General features: G+C 44.2%; 1 protein-coding gene across 5 annotated transcripts in view; it reads right to left on the minus strand.

Moving 5' to 3' along the window:
- LOC126199014 (ankyrin repeat and death domain-containing protein 1A-like) overlaps positions 1 to 21,891 on the minus strand; it is an 811,076-nt gene that overhangs the window by 139,100 nt on the left and 650,085 nt on the right. For all 5 annotated transcript variants that reach the window (XM_049935699.1, XM_049935702.1, XM_049935701.1 and 2 more), the window contains one exon: positions 13,039 to 13,137. In XM_049935699.1, coding sequence (XP_049791656.1) covers positions 13,039 to 13,137 — 99 coding nt within the window. The remainder of the gene's footprint in view (positions 1 to 13,038; positions 13,138 to 21,891) is intronic.

The raw sequence follows: 21,891 nt of genomic DNA on the forward strand, positions 1-21,891 counted from the left end.
GCAAATTTTGCTCTGCTGTACAGCTTGGAATCACTAGGAACGGTTAACGTTCATTCGAATCTGGTGCAACATTAAGATGTGGTTGGCTAAAAGAGGGAGAGGTCCCTCCAAGGCCCACCAGTTCGGCAAAACCCTCGGTGCCAACCAAGAACCTGAGTTGAGCGTGTTGCAAATGTGCCTATCAGAAACTTTGCCACATATTCAGTCTCGGGGCCGCTCTAGCGCCATTTGACAAGCTTCAGGTGAGTTTTCGCGCGCTACAGCAGCCGCAAAGCTGAATGTGTGTCGATTTTTCTTATAGGTACGTTTACAAAGTACTCAACTGAGGTTGGTACTAAGAATGCTGCCGAAATGGCAGGTCTTAGAGTGCCTATTTACAGTTTTATTCACGCAAATCTTAATGTCGCTTCACACCGTGGTAGCGCCATAGGAAGGCGTTGAAATGTAGGGACGAGAAAGCATATGAACCCTTTACTGCTTCGGATCACATTCAAATAACGTAGAATGGTATTTGGCAGTCCATGGTGATTCTAAGCTGTACAGCAGAGCAAAAACTGCAGTCGCGATATAGTGCAAAGGGGTCATATCACATTTACCGCCCCACGATATCCTCAAAGGAGGGTTGAAACGGGTTGGCAGCAGTGCCGAATATTGTCAAGAACGTCGTCCTGTTCCTCGCCAAGCTGTGATTAGACCGCAATGTGTGTGGGTGTCAACGCCCAGAGCGAAGGTGTGACTTCATTGACGCCCTTATCCCATTCCCTAAGGCGTTTTGGCAGCGATCCTGAGAGGAAGTGTGTCTGACATGTTTTCCTCGGCCACACATAAGAAATTCACCGTTGGCTGTCGCGATTCTGTCCTCCGTCACCGAGGCGTCAAAGATAAATGTGAAATGTGGTTAAGATGCGGTATGCGACCTTCTCATCGAGTGACAATAGCTAGGTGGCATTGGGCAGAATTGTGGTGAATGTTAGGGACAATGTAGTGTGATAACCCACCTTACAACATACATCAGCCTCTGAGCTGTGGTGTGGTTTTTTTTTTTTTTGGGGGGGGGGGGGGGAGGACGTGTCGACACCTTGCCGTTTGAAGTGTCGCCGAGCACGTGGGGGAAGTCGCGTGGCGCGACTCTTTTCACCATTACAGACATCTTTGGGACAAATTTGAAAGTTATGCGATGGAATGGGAGACAATTAAGGGATTTCGAAAACGTGATCCTTCAATTTGGTTGCACAGTGTAGGTTTCTTTAGGAATAAAATTTAAAAGGAACTGCAAAGAGAATAAATCATACATGCAAGAGACATGGAAAGGTATTAAGAAAAATAAAATCACAGCAAAAATCATCAAGAGCATAAGAAAATTAAATATAGCTTTGGAGAAATAGGATGCATAATTGTTAACATCTCAGACATTGATCCGACACCTATTTAAGATGCAGAAAAAATGCTAGGCAGGTGGTAGGCAGTAAGTGACAGGTCTGTACACTGGAGAACAATTATGACGAAGTGGAATAGGAGAGTAAGTTAATGTGGAAGGAATAATTGTACCAGTATTTCACAGATAGCTGGATGATGTGAGGTTAACAGCATATCTTGATTGTAATAAAGCTTGAAAATAACAAAAGCTTAGACAAAAGCTATGTTGAGTATTAAACAAAGGAGCATAGATCGCCGTAACATCAGAAGTGGGAACAACGGAGTAACAAAAGAATGAAACTGTTCTCCTGAACAGAAGGATAATAGCAGCAGCTGCCCAAACTAAGAAGCGTATAAGAGAGATACTGACACAGATAAAAAGAAATTTCTTCAGTTGAAGATTCTTTTGGATGTCAAATACCGATAAGGAACTGAACAGAAGTTTCGAAAAATGTACGTCTAGAGCAGTCCATATCATGGAAGTGACCACACTAAATACAAAGAAGAGTAAACCAGGTGTATATGTAAAGCAGTCAAAGAACATTAAAAATGAGGTACAAATGGTAATAAACGAAGTAGATAAAGAATTAAGTCTACAGAAAACCTTTACCAGAGAATTTCATATCTGCTGCTACTTATACTTGGTACAAGTGGTTAGTGGAAAAAATGTATGGTCAGACTAAGACTTGAGTTTGTAAACCAGTTTATAGATATGCAGTAAACGGGTAGTGATAAAAATTGTAGAGGTGAATCGATTGTATCAAATCAATTGAAACACATCTGCATTATATCCAACATCTGAATCTAGTTTTGTAACTAATACTAGTCGAGCGTGACTGGCAGTTATGTAAGTATAAGTAATTACACTTGCTAGAAGATCTCCGTTTGGTTAAAATAACACAATACATATCAATTTTAATTAAAATAACACTCACAGTAAAATAAATGACAAGAGTTTCTGGGGAAAGACTTCAAAAGATATTACTTATGTAGCACTTATGGATTGTGATAGACAAAAAGATCTCACTGACAGTTGTAACACAGTGGGAGGTACCTAAGCTAAGTTGTATATCAGAAAGTAAGAGGGGTATACTGACAATCAAAATGAAATAACGACTATGTACATGTGAATTTAATTTACAAATATCAAGATCTACCAATCAGCGTCGGAAGAATCAATTAACGTATTCGCTTCATACTCTAGATAGGCCCGTTATTTGATGAGCAGAGCCTCCATGGCACCAGTGTACAAGTACGAAAATTGTAGCTCATCGACTTTCGCAGTATATGAATAAAATATCATTTCTTCGTAATTTGTTTTCACTAATATATTTTTTCTGCATCCACATCTACATCAACATACATACCCTGCAAACATTTGTAAAGTGCTTGGAGAGGAAACTTCTAAGTTTTTCTTCCCGTTCAAAACGCGTGCTTGAAGATTCACTGCTTAAATGTCTTTGCAGCTATCATGTCTTCGAAGTCCCTGTAGGGGCGAGGAGGGAGGGTGGGGGAAAGGGGCTGAAATCTATTTCTAGGTTCTTTACCTGTTAGTGGATCGTGAAACTACGTACTTAGGCGCTATCGGGACGATTGGCATCTGTTCCCAACCATTTTCCACTACATGTTTCTCAGCATTTCACTGTAGATTCCTGCGAGTCAGAACAAATTTGTGACCATTCGTGCTGGCCTTCTGTGTATGTATACAATATCTCACGTTAGTCCAGACTAGTATAGGTCCCACACATTTGTGTAATATTCTAGGATAATCGCACAAGTTACCTGGAAGTTGTAGTTTATTTATATTTTCCCAGTATCCTGCCTCGGACCCGAAGCCTCCTTTCAGTACAAAACACTTTAGACGGAAATGTGCCGACAAAAAGTTGGAAATAGCCGTGTTTAGACAGCCGTGTTACAAACCTGTTGCAAAGGAGAGCTTCACTGTAAATTTAAATGCAGCCAAAACGTCATAAACAAACAAAAACTGAACAAGGCCACAATTAGCGTACCGATAGACATGTATCTACCGATTTGCAGAATATCCTAAAAAATTTTGGCCTTACAGAGCATAGAAAAATAGAGAAATACCAAAAACAAAACACATTACTATGTCTAATACTGTGTAGTAAAATCGCTGACGTTCGAAACAGACTCCAGACGTCTTGGTATGGATAAATACAGGTCCGGTGTGGTTTTCAACGGAATCTTGTATCATTTGTTCTTGAAGAATAGTGTGAAGTTCAAATTACTGTGATAGAAGTGGGGCACCCTTATCTCCAAAGTACACCGCTCGGAAATTATGAGATCTGATGACTGTGGTGGCCTGGAGAGATACAACAGTTCTTTCTCGTGCTCATAAAACCTGTCCTGGTCGATGCGACCTCTGGGAACAGGGGCCCTCTAGTGTCGAGACAAAGCATTACCAATGGGGAGCCAATATTGTCCAATGGGGTGGACCTCATCAGCCAAAATGGTCATATAACCCTTGGCGGTAGTGTAACTTACAGAGTACCCATGGGGCACATGGAGTACCGTGATATAGCTGCTCAAATCATCACCGAACCCCCGCCATATTTTACTCCTGGCAACAAGCAGGCTGCATCGTAGGCTTGGGACGGCATACGCTACTCAAGTTAGTGTGAAACAAGACTCGTCTAACGAAATGACTTTCTTCCGTTGTTCCATGTCCAGAGTTTTATTGCTTCGGTATCGGGTTTTGCTGTTACGAGCATTTGACTCACTGACGAATGGTGTAATTTCAACTCCCCCTGTAATTCCCAGATTATGGAACACCCTTTGTATTGCTTTGGTGCTGACGGGGATTGCCAATGCGACATTCAGTCCCGCAGTGGCTTTTGCGCCCAGACGTCGTCCTATCTTTCGTGACAATCCTCGCCGAGCCCACGCCTCAAGTTCGTGGAGCGCCGCATAACATTTGTCTTCTACAATTCTTCTGGAATAACCACTTACAACGAATAGCACGCCATCTGGAAATTAGAGGGGTCCGACGTCCCATTACGAGTATTATTGTCGTCCGCAACATTACACTTTCATCTCCAAACGATGGGACTTCCTGAACGTATCGGCATTCCTGGTGTCGTCTAGCGTTTCTCCAAACCATAACACTTTTAATATCCGGTCACAAACCAATCCTAGTCTCGTCAGCAAACGGGACGTAACTCCATTCTGAAACGGAGCAAGTTTACTGTGCAGGAGCCCAGTCCTTCGGTTCCGTTGGTTCAGTACAAAATTTCTCATTGTTCTTCTGGACTGAAACCACCCTGATGCAATCTTTACGCACTGTTTCGTCTGAGACACGAATTCCCGTTGGACGGGAGAAGACATATCCAATATTTCTGGCAGCTAATTTTGGGTGCCTGTCAGCCGACATTTGGAGGAAACTATCCCGCGTTGGTGTTGCCATACCACGTCTATCGTTCACATTTCCCATCTCTTTGTACCTTCTACACAACTTGGACACACAGCTTTGAGCGGTATGTAATCGATCAGCAACATCTTGCTGTGAATGACTTGCTGAAAGTAGAGCTACTATCCTGACTCTAACAAAATGTGTCATCCTACTGCAGTACTGTACACAAACTGAAAGTAAATGTTGTTGATACTAGACTGCTTGAGGTGGTCTGCGGCAGCGGTATATTTACGTTACTGGGAAACTGACACAAAGCATGCCCTTGGTAAATACCGTCCAGTATATGGGTTCTAACTGGATATGGGATGAAGTGCCTAGGTCAGCGTGACCTCTAGTATCGCAGAATACACTTTACGATAGTATTCTAAACTTTTGTTGAGCAGTGTAGTTCTTCAAATATCTCGTCGAGAAAGACAAATTGATTTGTAGGATTTGGGTATCATTGGATTCTTACCTTCTCCTGTATTAGTTCAAATGATTCAAATGGCTCTGAGCACTATGGGACTTAACTTCTGAGGTCATCAGTTCCCTAGAACTTAGAAGTACTTAAACCTAACTAACCTAAGGACATCACACACATCCATGCCCGAGGCATGACCTCAGACGTTAAGTCCCATAGTGCTTAGAGCCCTTCGAGTCATTTTATTCCAGTTTCACGTCTTAATTTGTGCAGCGCCACGGTCCCTATGAAAGGTACTCCTGCAGAATGACCTCTGCTGACATGTATTTATGCTCCCGTTGTTCTATATATATAGCCACTGTCAGTTCTTCAGTTCTCGCACTTTAACCTCTGTATTATCATTCAGCGATGGACTTCCCGGACACCAAAACATCCTTCTTAGTTCTTCCCAGTTAGCGTCCTTGTTGTATTTGGGCTTTATGGGCTCGTTTTCTGTGACGCCTTGGATTTCCCTTCCAAAGATCATATAGTGCATGATATTGTTGCCACCTGATGTCATTTCCACTCTCACCCTTCCAGCCATTCACATACCGCGCCGTTTCCTTATTTGCTAAAGTGACGTCAGTATTTAACGTTGCTCCGACCCTCCCTTCGTAGGCTGAATGACTGAGGTGCATTTAATACCTCCAGTCTGAGTTTCACTATGACTTCTTCTTGTTGTCTTTCACGATTATTAGTCAGGCGACTATACCACAATACTGACTGCGCATTTACATCAACGTAGTACACAAGAGGCTTTGTTCGTCGTAGGTTACTAATATCCTTTAGTCACAGCAGATGCTCATCGATATCATCAGTAAACTAATAAACTGAAAATACATGGAAACCAAGATGGAACTCTACCTTCCGATTAACATTTCCACACAGAACACATGTCCTGGACAGTACTGTGATATTTTTTTCACTGTTATGGAATTGTTAAATACTATTATTCCTACCAAATGACATTGCCCTTGTCCGACTATCTGGGCAGTTATTGGGATACTGTTGATCTTTCCTGTCCACGTATACTGTTCTTGGAGGCACAATACGTTAACTGCAAATCTTCTACCACCCTTTTAGCCTCATGCAATACAATGACACTTCTCACGACATTAAGCTGTGTAAGTAGACTGTTTAGGTTTTCTTATTGGTAACGCCACGTAGCGCTCTGTATGAAAATCATTGACTGTGCTGTGTGCTGTCTGTGGCTAGTTTGCATTGTTGTCTGCCATTGTAGTGTTGGGCAGCTGGATGTTAACAGCGCGTAGCGTTGCGTAGTTGGAGGCGAGACGCCAGCAGTGGTGGATGTGGGGAAGTGAGATGGCGGATTTTTGAGAATGGATAATCTGGAGGTGTGTCCATCAGAAACAGTACATTTGTAAGAATGGATGTCATGAGTTGCTATATATATTATGACTATTAAGGTAAATACATTGTTTGTTCTCTATTAAAATCTTTCATTTGCTAACTATGTCTATCACTAGTTAGTGCCTTCCGTAGTTTGAATCTTTTATTTAGCTGGCAGTAGTGGCGCTCGCTGTATTGCAGTAGTTCGAGTAAAGAAGATTTTTGTGAGGTAAGTGATTTGTGAAACGTATAGGTTAATTTAGTCGGGGCCATTCTCTTGTAGGGATTACTGAAAGTCAGATTGCGTTGCGCTAAAAAAAAATATTGTGTGTCAGTTTAAGCACAGTCATGTATAATTGTTCAAAGGGGACGTTTCAGCTGTCCTATCTTTATCTCCGTTAGGGGTGGTGGGTGTATATTCGACAATCTTGTACTACTTGCTTGTAATCCCATGATATACGACCATGCGTCATCTCAAAGTCCTTGTGTAACGTATCTAAGAAGAATGAATCATTTAATGTTAGAAACCTGCTTCAATAACTTCTTCAGTTTTTCCTCGTCTGTTGGCAGATGGCACTCTGAGATGGAGTCTGTTTACGAAATCAGGTACAGGAAAAGTAATATACTCCCCTTTTGGATGCTTGTACGTTACTAGATGTCTTAACGTTGTAGTAAGCGTCATCGACTCTTCCTGTCTAGTGAATTACGTAACTTTCTATATGCTTTCATAAATCTGTCGCGGTTCTGTTCCGATCTGTTTTTTTTTTTTTTTTATTGTTTACTTCTTTGTAGTAGGTGTTAGTTTCCTGTACGAACTGGCTCCGAGTCTCAGGCTGCTTTTAAGCACAGTATAGCTTGTTAGGACGGTTTGGTACGTGACATTCATCTGTGTTCCGTGTGCACTTTTTACCCAGATATTTACATGGCACACACGCTGCCGATTGTTTGATCACATCGTTACTATATGTTCATCATAATGTTTTGCCAAATGGACAACCTCTTGACATTGAACAGATCTCCTCACTACTAAGTAGTCCTACGTTGAAACCGATCGAAACTCGAGATGTACTTTTTGTTGCTTCATAAGAACCGTTCTAACCTCAGAGCTCACTTCAATAATTTGATGGACGACTTCTCTTCCCATTGGTTCTGATCTGAATCTTGCTGTCAAGTCGCTTTCGAAACTTTCCTTATTCAGTCCATCTTGAAGGTTCTGTGTAAATATTGTTTGTTACTATCTTCACACCTGTGTGCTCTGGGAAGTCGTACAGTATCGTTAAAGGCCTCATTTTCTTAGCTGTTCACAAATGACTGTCTCTTGCACCTTTTCGTTGTTCATTATCTTTTCCGTGTCACTTTTCGTAGCAAGTTGACTACATTATTGATTTGCGTCTTCATTTGCTCTTGACTTTATGAACGAAGTATTTTGTTGCACTGATTGCGCTGCAGCGACTTCAACTGCAGGAAATATTTTTCTTACATCTCTCCTAAAGTGGTGTCGTTAGCACCGCACTTGCATATGTTTTCGCTGGTTTTTTGAAGTTTCTCTACAACTTCCTTTTTATTTTTGTAGTTGTTCCATCCCGCTACTTAATAACGCCTGCCCTGTCGCCCATTGTGTTATTTTATCCTTTAATTCAACTTTCAGTAGGATTGATAAGGAAATAGAGAAGATGCAAATGAGAGATGTACTTTTCGTTGTAGATTCGTTTACTGCTCACGAAAGCGGCACGGAGATGCTCCGCTTACTCCAGCGGCAGGCGCTGTAAGAAAGGCGTTCTGCATCTCGGTATGGTTTACACATAAATGTTAGGTCAGCGTTCTTTGTTAGTAGGGTCATCCGATCATACGATGTATTCCACCTTCCTACTTATATCTTTATATCTCGCGAAAAGACCATAAGGGTAAAATGTGAGAATTACTAGCCCACGCTGTAAGAAAGGCGTTCTGCATCTCGGTATGGTTTACAGATACATGTTAGGACAGCGTTCTTTGTTAGTAGGGTCATCCGATCATACGATGTATTCCACCTTCCTACTTATATCTTTATATCTCGCGAAAAGACCATAAGGGTAAAATGTGAGAATTACTAGCCCACACAGATGCTTACCAGGAATCACTCTTGTCGCGAACCATTCGCTAGTGGAATACGGAAAGAGGGAAGTGATACTGATACGCAAAGTAGCCACCGCCACACACAAATGGTTCAAATGGCTCTGAGCACTATGGGACTTAACATCTGAGGTCATCAGTCGCCTAGAACTTAGAACTACTTAAACCTACCTAACCTAAGGACATCACACACATCCATGCCAGAGGCAGGATTCGAACCTGCGATCGTAGCGGTCGCGCCGTTCCAGACTGAATCGCCTAGAACCACCGCACACACTAACGTGGCTAGCGGGGCTACCTAGATGCAGGAAATGTGGATCTATTGTTTACGGTCCACCCCATAAGATCATATCCATACCAAGTGTTCCACAAAGATAATTAAACTAGTTCACTAATCCCATTTGTGACTCACTGATATTATAGTCAAAGGATACTATTATTCCAAGTTATTATGACGTACACAGTTTAACAGTTTTGTTCATTTCATGCACGGTATAATATTTGTACTAGTCTGAAAACTTTTCCTGATATTTTGCCGATTACGTCTGATTGTCTACTACTGCAGAAAACAGCATCACCTGAAAAACGTCTGAGGTACTAGTATTATTGTCTGCCAGGTCATTACTGTACGTAGTGAGCATCAAGGATTCAAATACACTTCCCTGGGTCACGTGTAAAGCTATTTTCACATATATCGATGACTCTCCATGCGAGGTAACTACACTCCTGGAAATTGAAATAAGAACACCGTGAATTCATTGTCCCAGGAAGGGGAAACTTTATTGACACATTCCTGGGGTCAGATACATCACATGATCACACTGACAGAACCACAGGCACATAGACACAGGCAACAGAGCATGCACAATGTCGGCACTAGTACAGTGTATATCCACCTTTCGCAGCAATGCAGGCTGCTATTCTCCCATGGAGACGATCGTAGAGATGCTGGATGTAGTCCTGTGGAACGGCTTGCCATACCATTTCCACCTGGCGCCTCAGTTGGACCAGCGTTCGTGCTGGACGTGCAGACCGCGTGAGACGACGCTTCATCCAGTCCCAAACATGCTCAATGGGGGACAGATCCGGAGATCTTGCTGGCCAGGGTAGTTGACTTACACCTTCTACAGCACGTTGGGTGGCACGGGATACATGCGGACGTGCATTGTCCTGTTGGAACAGCAAGTTCCCTTGCCGGTCTAGGAATGGTAGAACGATGGGTTCGATGACGGTTTGGATGTACCGTGCACTATTCAGTGTCCCCTCGACGATCACCAGTGGTGTACGGCCAGTGTAGGAGATCGCTCCCCACACCATGATGCCGGGTGTTGGCCCTGTGTGCCTCGGTCGTATGCAGTCCTGATTGTGGCGCTCACCTGCACGGCGCCAAACACGCATACGACCATCATTGGCACCAAGGCAGAAGCGACTCTCATCGCTGAAGACGACACGTCTCCATTCGACCCTCCATTCACGCCTGTCGCGAAACCACTGGAGGCGGGCTGCACGATGTTGGGGCGTGAGCGGAAGATGGCCTAACGGTGTGCGGGACCGTAGCCCAGCTTCATGGAGACGGTTGCGAATGGTCCTCGCCGATACCCCAGGAGCAACAGTGTCCCTAATTTGCTGGGAAGTGGCGGTGCGGTCCCCTACGGCACTGCGTGGGATCCTACGGTCTTGGCGTGCATCCGTGCGTCGCTGCGGTCCGGTCCCAGGTCGACGGGCACGTGCACCTTCCGCCGACCACTGGCGACAACATCGATGTACTGTGGAGACCTCACGCCCCACGTGTTGAGCAATTCGGCGGTACGTCCACCCGGCCTCCCGCATGCCCACTATACGCCCTCGCTCAAAGTCCGTCAACTGCACATACGGTTCACGTCCACGCTGTCGCGGCATGCTACCAGTGTTAAAGACTGCGATGGAGCTCCGTATGCCACGGCAAACTGGCTGACACTGACGGCGGCGGTGCACAAATGCTGCGCAGCTAGCGCCATTCGACGGCCAACACCGCGGTTCCTGGTGTGTCCGCTGTGCCGTGCGTGTGATCATTGCTTGTACAGCCCTCTCGCAGTGTCCGGAGCAAGTATGGTGGGTCTGACACACCGGTGTCAATGTGTTCGTTTTTCCATTTCCAGGAGTGTGTCTACGTACTCTCTCAGAAGGAAGCCCCAATCCAACCACAAAATTTTTACGTGACATCCCCCGTAACCTATAATCTATTGTATAATGTGCTGTACGCCGCACTGTGACAAAACCCCTCGAAGGGCCGCATTTTTTCTTTTTACGTATGGACTTCACATCTGAGACAGTTGTACCCGTGACTACAATATATGTGTGTGTGAAATCTTATGGGACTTAACTGCTAAAGTCATCAGTGCCTAAGCTTACACACTTCCTAATCTAAATTATCCTAAGGACAAACACACACACCCATGCCCGAGGGAGGACTCGAACCTCTACCGGGACCAGCCGCTGACTACAATGGTTTTGAGAAACCGTAATAATGTTCAACACAAATGTGTTGAATATATGATGCTATATGATTACAGTTCATTATCGCGATGCAAGTAACAGAGGTAACTTGAAGATAACCTCCCGGCCGCTGTGGCCGAGCTGTTCTAGGCGCTTTAGTCCGGAACTGTGCTTCGGTCGCAGGTTCGAATCCTGCCTCGGGCATGGATGTGTGTTATGTCCTTAGGTTGGTTAGGTTTCAGTAGTTTTAAGTTCTAGGGGACTGATGACCACAGATGTGAAGTCCCATAGTGCTCAGAGCCATTTGAACCAAGATAACCAAGGCAGAGAAATCAGATAATAGCTAAATCACGCCGGAAAATGATTTCCCTAAAGAAATCCCATGTAATCGTACTTTTGTTAATACCAACTCAAATGCTTTGAGGGTGTCAAGAAATACTATATCCACCTGATTGCCTCGATCCATGGCTTGCAACACATCATATGAGAAAAACGCAAGATGGATTCTCTTCGCTCGATGTTCTCGTAATCCACTGCGACTGGCATGGAGAAGGTGGTTCTGTACGAGATACCTCACTGCATTTTAGGTTTGAAAATGTTCTAAAATTCTACGAGAGCCGTGCAGTAAGCAATAGAATACAATTTTTTCTGAAAGAATGTTGTTTTTATTGATGTTTCTATAACACCATGTTATTTCCCACAGTTTTGGCTGCAAAACTCTACTTTTCAACACAGTTTCCGTTCTGTGTGACAGCCTTACGGCACCTTTCTGAGAGGGCCTGTATGCACACATGGTACCACTCTGCTGGTCGATGTGACAGCCGACATCGTGCTGCATCAGTAACGTCCCCATCATCCAGATACTGCTTGCCTCGGAGTACGTCCCTCATTGGGTAAAAGAAATGTAAGTCGGAAGGCGCGACACCGGGCTGTAGAGTGGATGAGGCACCCAGGTAGCACGGACCTCTGCGTACCCCTGTGCACTACCAACAGGGACGACGACGTTCAGTTGAGCAGCGAGGTTTTTGTTTCCGATCCGTCGATCACCTCAAATGAGAGTGTCTGTACGTTCCAACGACGCGGTCGGCCGGCACGCGGGGGATCGGACAGGCTTGCGCGATCTTGTTGCAGTGGTGTCAGACACCTCACCCAGCGACTCACTGTGCCTCAGTTCACTGCCAGGTCTCCGTAGATACACTGCATGCGCCTATGAATATCTGAATGCTGTGGTTTATCACAGATCAGATCTGTGTGAAATCTTATTGGACTTAACTGCTAAGGTCATCAGTCCCTAAGCTGACACATTACTTAACCTAAATTATCCGAAAGGACAAACACACACACCCATGCCTGAGGGAGGACTCGAACCTCCGCCGGGACCATCCGCACAGTCCGTGACTGCAGAGCCTTAGACCGCTCGGCTAATCCCGCGCGGCGGTTTGTCACAAAAGAAACTCAATGAAAGCTCTCTGCTTGAAACGCAAGTCTTGCGCTGTCATCTGTCGGAACTTCCTGAAGCTACAGGGCCTAAGCAGGAATATTCAACAATGTCACACAACAAATTCCTCATTTCTTCCACCGAAACTGCCGGAGAAATAAAATGATTAAATTACTTATTGAACGTCCCTCGTACAAAGCATGAAAGTAAATGAGAGTGGACAGTATTTTTTTTTTTTTTCGATAGCGTTTACTCCCCTTTTTGTACATAGTTGTGAAGTGTGCTACTTTCCAGCCGCTGGTCGCTGTCGCATCGATTGATGTAAGGTAGACCATGCTTAAAATGCTTACGTAAGCTAGCCGTCGGACAGGTGCTTACCTTTCCGTGGTGGTTGATGCAGCTGCCGTGCTGCAGGAGGGACTCGATGATGCCGCGACAGCCCAGGCTGGCCGCCACGTGCAGCGGGGTGAAGCCTTTCTGTAACACACCGACGCCGCGTCACAAAGGGCAGCCCCCACTGGCGACTGCGCTGCGCTGGCCAGCTGCGCACAGCTTGCAACTCAGTGGTTCCCAGTCTTTCTGAGACGATTACATGCTTGTGCAATCAGATATAACCTAGCAGCTTCCCCGCCTCGTACTCCTACTCCAGCCCCCCCCCCTCCCCCCTTCCCACGCCATTATCAACATCTGCACCTAACTAAAGTTCAGAATGAAAAAGAATTTTCTTTGAATAATTCCATTTACACTACTACTGACCATTAAGATTGCAACACCAAGAAGAAATGCAGATGATAAACAGGTATTCAACAGATAAATATATTATACTAGAACTGACATGTGATTACATTTTCACGCAATTTGGGTGCATAGATCCTGAGAAATCAGTACCCAGAACAACCATCTCAGGCCGTAATAACGGCCATGATACTCGTAAGCGTTGAGTCAGAGCTTGGATGGCGTGTACAGGTACAGCTGCCCATGCAGCTTCAACACGATACCACAGTTCATCAAGAGTAGTGACTGGCGTATTGTGACGAGCCAGTTGCTCGGCCACCATTGACCAGACGTTTCCATTTGGTGAGAGATCTGGAGAATGTGCTGGCCAGGGCAGCAGTCTAACGTTTTCTGTATCCAGAAAGGCCCGTACAGGACCTGCAACATGCCGTCGTGCATTATCCTGCTGAAATGTAGGGTTTCGCAGGGATCGAATGAAGGGTAGAGCCACGGGTCGTAACACATCTGAAATGTAACGTCCAATGTTGAAAGTGCCGTCAATGCGAACAACAGGTGACCGAGACGTGTAACCAATGGCACCCAATGCCATCACGCCGGGTGATACGCCAGTATGGCGATGACGAATACACGCTTCCAATGTGCGTTCACCGCAATGTCGCCAAACACGGATGCGACCATCATTATACTGTAAACAGAACTTGACTCATCCGAAAAAATGACGTTTTGACTTTCGTGCACCCAGGTTCGTTGAGTACACCATCGCAGGCGCTCCTGTATGTGATGCAGCGTCAAGGGTAACCGCAGCCATGGTCTCCGAGCTGATAGTCCACGCTGCTCCAAACGTCGTCGAACTGTTCGTGCAGATGGTTGTTCTCTTGCAAACGCCGCCATCTGTTGACTCATGAATCGAGACGTGGCTGCACGATCCGTTACAGCCATGGGGATAAGATGCCTGTCATCTCGACTGCTAGTGATACGACGCCGTTGGGATCCAGCACGGCGTTCCGTATTACCCTCCTGAACCCACCGGTTCCATATTCTGCTAACATTCATTGGATCTCGCGATACGATAAACCGCAATCGCGATAGGATATAATTCGACCTTCATCAAAGTCGGAAACGTGATGGTACGCATTTCTCCTCCTTACACGAGGCATCACAGCGTTTCACCAGGCAACGCCGGTCAATTGCTGTCGGTGTATGAGCAATCGGTTGGAAACTTTCCTCATGTTAGCACGTTGTAAGCGTCGCCACAGGCGCCAACTTTGTGTGAATGATCTGAAAAGCTAATCATTTGCATATCACAGCATCTTCTTCCTGTCGGTTAAAGTTCGCGTCTGTAGCATGTCATGTTCGTGGTGCAGCAATTTTAATGGCCAGTAGTGTAGTTTTGGTTGGAATGTTATCAGACCACGAACTAATGAATCAATCAAATAAATGGTACAACTTATTTCCAACAACCTTCTTTCATAGAACGATGTAGCGTTTGTCAGTCCATCGTGAGCGCTACCTACAGCGCGCGGCACGTAAAACCGGCCCGTAAAATCAATATATGAAATGAAATGTAATGTTCTGAATATGATAATTAACCTTTACCGTATGTGTTGAAAGTGTCCTCCGCCCACTTCAGCACGCATGTGACCACGCTTGAGGAGATTCATACATACCTTTGACAGTTCTTGTGATGCTGTTGATGACATCTTGGATCCCGGTTCTTCAACTGCGTATGGATTTGTTTCGTGTACTCTTCTCTTTAACAGTCTCCACAAGTAAAACTCAGAAGTGGACAAGTCTGGTGACCGGGGAGGCCATAAGCCTTTCCTGATTGTACTCTCTTGTGTAAAAATCTCATTTGCACGTAACTGACGCTCCTCTTCTGTGAAGTTTAGATACAACTCCTCCAGTATTCTCAAATACATGCCACTGTTCACTGTCGTCTCAAAGAATATGGGCTCCATAACGCGTGTCGCAGAACCGGCACACCAAACACCAATCTTCTCGTCATGCGAGGGCACCTGGTGGATGTCTTGTGGATTTTCCGTCGACCAGTACCGGCTATGTCGGCAACTGCTGCGCAAACACTGTCTCCACGTACGCGTACACCATAATTACTCTACCGCGCAACAATTGGGGTTACAGTCGTCTGGTGTGGGACGTTTCCTGGGGGGTCTACTGGGAGCCGAACCGCACAATAGTCCTGGGTTCCGTGTGGGGCGACGGTGGGGTGAGTGGACTGCTGTAGCCTCTTGTGGGGTTGTGAACCACTGAGGGCTACGGCGGGGACGAAGCCTCTCCCTCGTTCCTAGACCCCCAGTTCAATACAATACAATAACAGCTGTTTCGGTAATTTATGTGCCCAAACAGGTGGAACCACGCCTCGTCACTCACGATGAGCCTTTGTAGGTCCTAGATACCACTGGAAACATTTCACAACAGCCACGAACAGAAATGCACTCCCTTCTGCAGGTCAGGCTCCTTCAGTTCTTGCACAAAACTTATCCGGTGCAGTTTTAACTTCAGTCCCCTTAAAACACGTCTGCATCTATTCTCACTCGCATGAACCTGTTGATTCAATCTCCTGCTTGACGTACGACGAAGTCCTGTCGTTATCTCCCGCACCTGCCTCCTCAGTTTAGCTATCCAGACAGGTGGTGAATTGTTCCTGGGAGCATATTGAACCGATTCTGTACACCGCCATTTTCCAATAAATTCCTGTATGGTGCTTTTTGCTGGCACAGAACGTCCTGGAAATTTCTACTGAAACAAATTGCAAATTATCCGACAGTGCGCAGAACTTTGTTGTTGTGTAGAGTAATTGCAGCCGCAGCCGCAGCCAGTTTTCCATTATTACTGACGTGCGCAGTGGAATATTATCGTTGCAACGACGGTCCGGTTTTACGCGCTGCACCCTGTACAATCCTCAGAAAAAGAAAGCCGACGATTAACATTGAGAGTAGACACTTGTTACGAAACATGCTTCATCTGCACCACTTCTCTCCATAGCGATACTTGCTTCATCCGGATTCTGCACATCCCCTTAAAACCAACCAAATTAAAATTTGTGCTTCACTAAGACCTACATTTTGTAAAAAACTTGATTGCTGGATACCTTACTTCTGAAATGGCAGAAATAAGCAAACTTCAGGCTGCCAATGGTTTGTATCTTTATATTGCCACTAATAATAATAAGAATCACAATAATAATGCGGTGTACGCCCTACTGTAAGGTAGTAGCCATTATATAGTTAGTATTGTGTTGCGCCGTCAATTAGTTCGTTGATTATCGTTTATTCTTGGGAAGTGAACAATGAAGCAGTTATGGTTTATTGCGGGGGCTATAAGGGACAGTCAATAGAAAACGAGACAGATGGAAAAAAAAAGTAAACCTTTGATTATTTCAAAAGAACTCGCCATGATACACTTATCCCATCCTTAATGCATAATACGAGGGTCATTTAATAATTAAAGAGACAAATCTGTATGGGAAAAAACTGTTTGTAGGGCAAGTTCGGTACATTTATGCCTTTAAGTTGGCATCACTGGGATGAGCCCTGATCAGCTGATGTATCAACATTGTTTTGCTTATTACCTCAAAAATACATTTCAAGATGGCGTGTCCACATTAGTTGAACAACGTTCTGTTATTCGTTTTTCACTTGCTGAAAGCGAGAGACCAGTGAATATATACTGTAGAATGTCTAAATTTTATGGTGAAGGTTGTATGAATCGTACAAATATTTACAAGTTGGTAGAGCAGTTCAAAAATGGCACGACTCAGTGACTGACGAACACCGTTCTGGCCGACCAGATGCAGTTTCAACTTCCTCAATTGAAAGTCGAATTGATGACATTATTCGTGCCGACTGTGGAAATGATATCTGATAAGGTTCAATTTAGTACTGGTACAGATCATAACATCATCTCTAACAAGTTGAAGTACCGCAAAACATGTGCAAGATGGGTCTCAAAGTAGTTGACACGACTACACAAGGGAATAAAGTGGAGAGTGTGCACAGAGCTAAAGGAACGTTATGAAAGAGAAGGTGAGAACTTAAACAAAATTTTAACTTGTGATGAAACTTGGGTTCACTATTATGAGTCAGAATCAAGAAGACAAAGCGTGGAGTGGAAGCACAGCAACTCACCTGTCAAGAAAAAATTCAAAAACCAAGTATCCGCAGGAAAAGTCATGTTGACGGTGTTTTTGGGGTGCTGAAGGTCCAGTTTTTTTGTGATTATCTCGAAGAGCAGCATACAATGAACATCCAGTACTACTCGGATTTGCTTTTAAATAAGGTGAGGCCAGCCATGAGAAAGAGACGTCGTGGATCTCCTGGGAGAGGTGTGATTCTCCAGCAAGACAACGCACGTCTTCATATAGCTCAACTAACCCATGAAACCACCGACAAAATGGACTAAGAAGTTGTGCCTCATCCCGCTCACAGTCCTGATTTAGCACGTAGTGGTTTCCATTTGTTTGGTGCACTGAAGGAGGCATTACGTGGGAATAGGTTCCAGGACAACGAGGACGTGAAGAAGTTTATGGGAAATTGGTTCAAACATCAGGATCCGGAATAAAAAACTTGTAGCCCATTGGAACAAGTGGATAAATGTTCAAGAGGATTATGTTGATAAGTAGAAAAAGTATTGTTTTGTAAAAATAAACTCTTCTTTCTCCAGAACAATTTGTCTCTTTAATTAGTGAATGACACTCGCACATAATACTGTAAAACAAAATGGTCAGTGCCTTCATGGAAAAATATTCGTAGTTTCCTTCGAAACCACGATTGTACTCATGCCTGCACTTCTTCGCCCGAAGCAAATCGACAGCCACGAATGTCTTTCTTCAGGGCATCAAAAATATGGAAATCGCGAGGGGAGAGATCAAGGCTGTACGGAGAACGTGTGAGAACTTCCCAGCGAAACTTCAGAAGCGTAGCCCAAACAACAGGCACACCAGCTTCGGAGAGGCCTGACGACCTCCTCCTTTGGCTACAAGGGCGCCCGCTGCTCACTGACTTTCTAGAACAAGGTATCACAATTAACGCACAAATGTTTGTGGGCGCTTTGCAAAACTGAAGCTTGCCATCGCCCAAACGACCTGGAATGTTGAAGAACAGCATAATTCTGTTGCAGGATACCGTCCGCCAACATGTTGTCAAGTTTCTTTCGATTACGCTGCAAAAGTTTCGCTTGGATGCCCTTGCGCATCCATTGTGCAAGTCACGATTTATCTCTATTCTATTTCCACATTTTTGAAGCGGTGAAAAAATACATTCGTCTGCATTGATTTACTTCGAATGAAAAGAAGCATTCCTGGCTACAATCGTGGTTCCATAGGCAACCGCAAACATTTTTCCATGAAGCCATTGACCGCCTTGTCTCACAGAGCAATGATGTTTGAAATGATAAACAGTTTACTGACTTTTTTGCCATCTGCCTCGTTTTCACTTGACTGCCCCTTATTATGGAGAAGGCATTTCCATGAGATATTTAAGCATATGTGATACATGCTACAAGATATGTGTGTAGTGGGTAGTGGAAGATGTTGTTCATTCAGTAGTTTGACAAGCTGTAACCTCCACCACATTGTCGTGCGTTAATGGTAGCACAGTGTAGTGTCCATAATTCGAGGTGAACGGGACCGGGACAACCTCGAACTATGTGGGAAAAGAAATACACTGAAGTGCCAAAGAAACTGGTATAGGCATGCGTATTTAAATACACAGACATGTAAACAGGCAGAATACGGCTCTGCGGGGATCGGTTACTGCTACTACAATGGCAGGTTATCAAGATTTAAGTGAGTTACAACGTGGTTTTATAATCGGCGAACAAGCGATGGGACACAGCATCTCCGAGGTAGCGAGAAGTGGGGATTTTCCCTTTTGACTATTTCACGAGTGTACAGTGAATATCAGGAATCCGGTAAAACAACAAATCTCCGACCAACGAAACAGCATCGATATGGGCTTTTGGAGCCGAAGGTCCACTCATGTACCTTTAATCACTGTGTAACGCCGGAAATGCATATCCTCCTATTTCCATCTATTGTACTGTAAATTTTTTCCTTATTTTGTTACCTGAATATATGACATTTCTGTGCCTTTATATATTGTAATTGTTTTACTATTTGTATATATATATATATATATATATATATATATATATATATTTATGCATTTATGTCGATGTATTTGTTTTGTGAATATTATTTGTATTTTTACGCTGGGTCTTGCCTAGGGAAAACTGCTATCAAACGATTACATCGATAGGTCGTGTGAAGAATCAAAGTGTGTAGGATCTTTGGTAGTGTTAACTCTGCCGCGTGGAGCGCGGGCAGAGCATGAGAGAGTCTGGCTGGGGTAGTGCAGTGGAGCAGGTGTGTTGTGTGACGCTCCCGCGAGTTGCCGCGCTTTCGGGGTTTAGCAGCATGTAATTGCGCTCGACTTGCGATGATAGTTTCAGACATGGTGTCGCGGACGGGAAGTATTAGCTGCCGCACATCAAGAGCCCGTTTCGTCTGGTGACCGTGTTGAGAAGAAGGCGCGCCAACATCCAGCTTCTGCAACAGCGACGGCCGACAATGAGTGACTGTCGCCACCTCCTCGATCGACGGCTTCAAACCTTCAATCAACCAACAAGGAAGACTAAAAGCACGTAAAGTTTCAGAACTGTATGGCAGACCTCAGCTTTTCAAATTGTTCCATTTGCCTCGCAAAATTACAGCAACTTAGCATGAACCTTTGTTGCTCATTGTCCCAATTGCATTGCCAAGCAGGGTCCCTTCCTTTTCCGAAATGAACCCGAGTGTCGTTGAAATTCAAACGCCAGCATTAAAATAATATAATTAGATTTCACTGCTTTAATTTCAAAGTTCAGTTAAAGTATTCATAGCTGGCTACAATATTTAGATTACACGAGCACAAATTAAGAGTGCGAGTTTTGTTAGCATATTTTAGCTTTCCTGTGACTGCAGCTCAGCTTGGTACGTACTAAATTTTGCTATTGTTAATTGTTCAGAATCATTTAATTCAAGTTCAAAGTTAAATCTCTTGTTTCTAAATTGCGTAGAGTCAAGTTGCTTTTGAAATGATTGTTGAGGTAGTCCAAGACTAACCGTAGTTTACTGGATTTCGATGTGCTTCAGAAAGAAAGCTCACTATTAACTTCAGTCACTAAATTAACTTTCGATTTTCCGGTTTTATTAATTCTTTTGCTAAATTAAGTCAGAGTGTAGCGAAATTTATTACTTCTGACAAACTTTCAGTTTTCACACTACACGTGTCAACCTCCAGTTGCCACGCTTCTAGTGCTAATTATATGTGTAATAACCTTTCTTTTTCAGTCACTATAGTAATTGTCCTTAGGACTGACGACCGTGATTTCCCCCAAATCTCAAATATCTAATTACCGCTAGTTAATTGTTAACGTAACGGCCGCACATTTACTTTCTTTATTAACTTTACCCCTTTTCAAAATTAATTTCCACCAGTTTCATTTGCATTTTTCCTTTCATGAGATGTAACCCTTTCCTCCCTCTTTACCGACAGATTAACTTCGGTGACGATTGCTTTCCCAAATTTCCAATAGGTACACGCGGTTTAATTTTTCACTGTCATTAAGGTCGATAAGTGAGGGGGAGGTTACAACTGCACGACACAAAGATTTACGCCTCGCCTGGGCCCAACACCGGCATTAGAATGCTGATGACTTGAAACATGCTGCCTGGTCGGACGAGTTTCGTTTCAAATTCTATTGAGCGTAAGGGTATGGAGACCATCTAATGAATCCGTGGACCCTGTGTGTCAGAAGGGGACTGTTCAAGCTGGTGGTGGTTCTGTAACGGTGTGAGGTATATGTAGTTGGAGTGAGATGGAACCCTTGATACGTCTAGATACGACTGTGACCGATGACACATTTGCAAGCATCATGTCTGATCACCTGCATCTATTCATGTCCATTGCGCATTCCGACGGACTTGTGCAATTCCAAAAGGATAATGCGTCACTCCGAACGTCCAGAATTGCTACAAAGGAAGACTTTTCTGAGTTTAAACACTTCCGCTGGCGACCAAACTCCCTAGACATGAGCATTATTGAGCATATCAGGGAGGCCTTGAAAAGCGCTGTTCAGAAGAGATCTCCATCCCTTCGTATTCTTACTGATCTGTGGGCAGCCCTGCAAGATTCACGGTGTCAGTTCCCTCCACCACTAATTCAGACATTAACAGAGTCTATGTCACAACGTGTTGCAGCACTTCTGCGGGCCGGCGGTGGCCCTACATGATATTAGGAAGGGGTACCAGTTTCTTTGGCTCTTCAGTGTATAACGATGTTTATAAGAATAAACCACGTGAATATCGCCTGTCTCGCTTTTTTCTTTCTTTTTGTTCAAATTCCGACTTCTTTATAGTTTTTCCGTTGAGAAATTCTTTAGAGCAAATATTTGAAGAAAACTGTTCCAATTGAAGTCGGTTCCTGGGCCAGTCGCCAA

The sequence above is a fragment of the Schistocerca nitens genome, chromosome 8 (genome assembly GCF_023898315.1).
Source record: "Schistocerca nitens isolate TAMUIC-IGC-003100 chromosome 8, iqSchNite1.1, whole genome shotgun sequence".
Lineage (NCBI taxonomy): Eukaryota > Metazoa > Arthropoda > Insecta > Orthoptera > Acrididae > Schistocerca > Schistocerca nitens.